Below are 2,398 nucleotides of genomic sequence, written 5' to 3' on the forward strand. Positions count from 1 at the left end.
GTTGCGTCTTTCATCCGAAAGACTTGATCAGTCTGAGGCCTGCCACAAACTCAGTCATATAAAAAGCACCTTTTAAAAGTGGATCGACCCAGTCTGCCAACAGACAGTTTGTATATTTACCACTCTATGCCCAGATATTCTAGTGGAGGCCTAGCATGACTGCCCCCCATCCCTCTAAAGCCTACCCACCTTATTGGCACTCCTAGCTATAAACAATTAATTTGTTTAATAATAACCAGAGTTGTGTGCTGTAGCAAACACTCTAAATCACATAATTTTTAACCCTTTTTTTATTCCATTGGGCTTTATTTTGTTTATTGAAATTAATATTTGGTGGATTTGTTTTTGTGCTTGAGGACTAAATTAAAGATCCACCTCCAATTCAGCATCAACTTTCAGACAATTAATCTCACAATATAATCAACCATTTGGTGCAGAAAAGTTTTTGATTGAATCAATCAGTCAAGTTATTGATGAAGTGAAACAACTCCAAACAACAGGTTGTAAGCCCAATATGTGCTACCTTTGGTTGGCAGGCCGTCAACTGAGCAAGTCCTCTGGATGGGGGGACAAAACGTTTTTACTTAAAGAAACTGGTCCAGATGACACAATTTAACCTTTTTCGTTGTTAACCATTTTCACACTGATGGAATGAAATTGTTGTCCTGGAAAGTTGACTGTGGTTTTTGCTAACAAATCTTCTGTTGCCGTGGACAAATATCTGCATTTAACGTCCAACTAGACCTGATCTTTATAGTATACTCTGGAAATGTATTTTTTTTGGCTTAAACATTTGTTTTTTTAGTTTATACCCACCTGCCACAAAGTTTTCTGATAGATGTACCTTGAGCTGCATTATCTGTTGTAATGAAATTGTGGAAGAACGTTAGTATACTTTATAAATAACTTGATAATGATTATGACCTTTAAGAGTCAACAAGTGTGATTAATCAGTTGTGCCATTTGTGCTCTGTCCAGGTGTGGTTCCAGAATCGGAGAGCCAAGTGGAGACGTCAAGAAAAGATGGACACCAACACCATGAAGCTCCATGACTCCCCCATGCTGTCATTCAATCGCCCCCCAATGCCTCCTAAAGTTGGGCCGATGGCCAACCCGATGCCACTAGATCCTTGGCTGAGCTCGCCCATTTCAAGTGCCACGCCCATGCACAGCATCCCAGGCTTCATGGGCTCACCGCAGGCCCTGCAGCCTACCTATTCAAGCCATAGCTTCCTTAACAGCGCACCTGGAATGGTCCAAAGTATGCAGCCCATGGGTCCACCACCCTATCAGTGTCCTCCCAGTTTCAGTGATAAATATCCCATGGAGGATGACAGGAGTTCCAGCATTGCAGCACTCAGGATGAAGGCTAAAGAGCACATTCAGTCGATGGATAAAACCTGGCAGCACATGTAAAATCATAGATGAATAAGAACAAATTAACTAACGTGAATGTTTACAACCTGTTTTTGGTTTCATGCAAGACTGAAAGGGACACAAAATACCAAAGATGTAAGAACTGTCACTAATGTGCAACGCTCAGACGTGTTCATTTTTGATCAAACTATTTTTAGCCTCAAGAAACTTGAAACAATGCATGCAATGTTTTATTATTTTTTTCTTTTGCTTGATTGTTTTAGCTCCAGATGTTTAGAGACACTCATAAATGTTTAGGTGTAAATAAACAAATTTGTATATGAATTTAGATTTTATCGTAACTTGATAATAGAAAGATGTAGAGCCATATTTTCAGATAATATCTCATTGACAAATATCAACAAAACCATAAGTTTATTGTCCTAACTGTGTGGTTTTTATTGTTTCTGCTTATGGTGATAAAATGTTCTGTTATTAACACCTTTTACCTAAATGGGTGTGCAGTTTTCTAAACTTCCCTGATTTGATAAAATCTTGCTGACAAATAGATTGTGGTTTGATTTTTTTTTTATCTGGTTGTAAAAATCTCAGTTATTGTTGTTTTGTGTGTGTAACTTTAGATTTAACAGATAAGCTTTATGTGTATTTGTTTTATTGGGGGATGCCTTTGTTCAATTTACTGTTTTACAGTAAATCATTATCCAGCATTTTAAGGAATCTTTTATTTTAAAAAAAAATCTGTTTACTAAGATTTCACTTTGATATCGGTTTAAATGGAGTCCTTTAAATAATAAAAATGGTCTTCTGAGGAGCACTGAGTTCTGATAAGAGAGGTGAACGGAAGTCACAGAGCGTAATCTGATTTGGAAGCTAATTTAAACAGACAAGCATGCATCTTAACACCTAATTACTGCTTTTAAAGCGATTAACCCTGGATTCTCAGTCACAGACAGAATGGCCTCAGATAGCCCTGAAAAAACACTTCTCAAAACTTGGTCAAGTTGCTGCCCCCCCCCCCCCC

General features: G+C 38.0%; 1 protein-coding gene across 1 annotated transcript in view; it reads left to right on the forward strand.

Annotated features, from left to right (window-relative positions):
* The window catches only part of LOC119414274 (retinal homeobox protein Rx2-like), a 19,825-nt gene extending 18,240 nt beyond the window's left edge, over positions 1 to 1,585 (forward strand). Inside the window, exon 2 of the mRNA XM_037681367.1 lies at positions 979 to 1,585. Within this exon, the coding sequence (XP_037537295.1) occupies positions 979 to 1,416 (438 nt within the window). The 3' untranslated portion in view covers positions 1,417 to 1,585. The remainder of the gene's footprint in view (positions 1 to 978) is intronic.
* The last annotated feature ends 813 nt before the right edge of the window (positions 1,586 to 2,398 follow it).

The sequence above is a fragment of the Nematolebias whitei genome, chromosome 9 (assembly GCF_014905685.2).
Source record: "Nematolebias whitei isolate Nwh7 chromosome 9, NemWhi1, whole genome shotgun sequence".
Taxonomy (NCBI): Eukaryota; Metazoa; Chordata; class Actinopteri; order Cyprinodontiformes; family Rivulidae; genus Nematolebias; species Nematolebias whitei.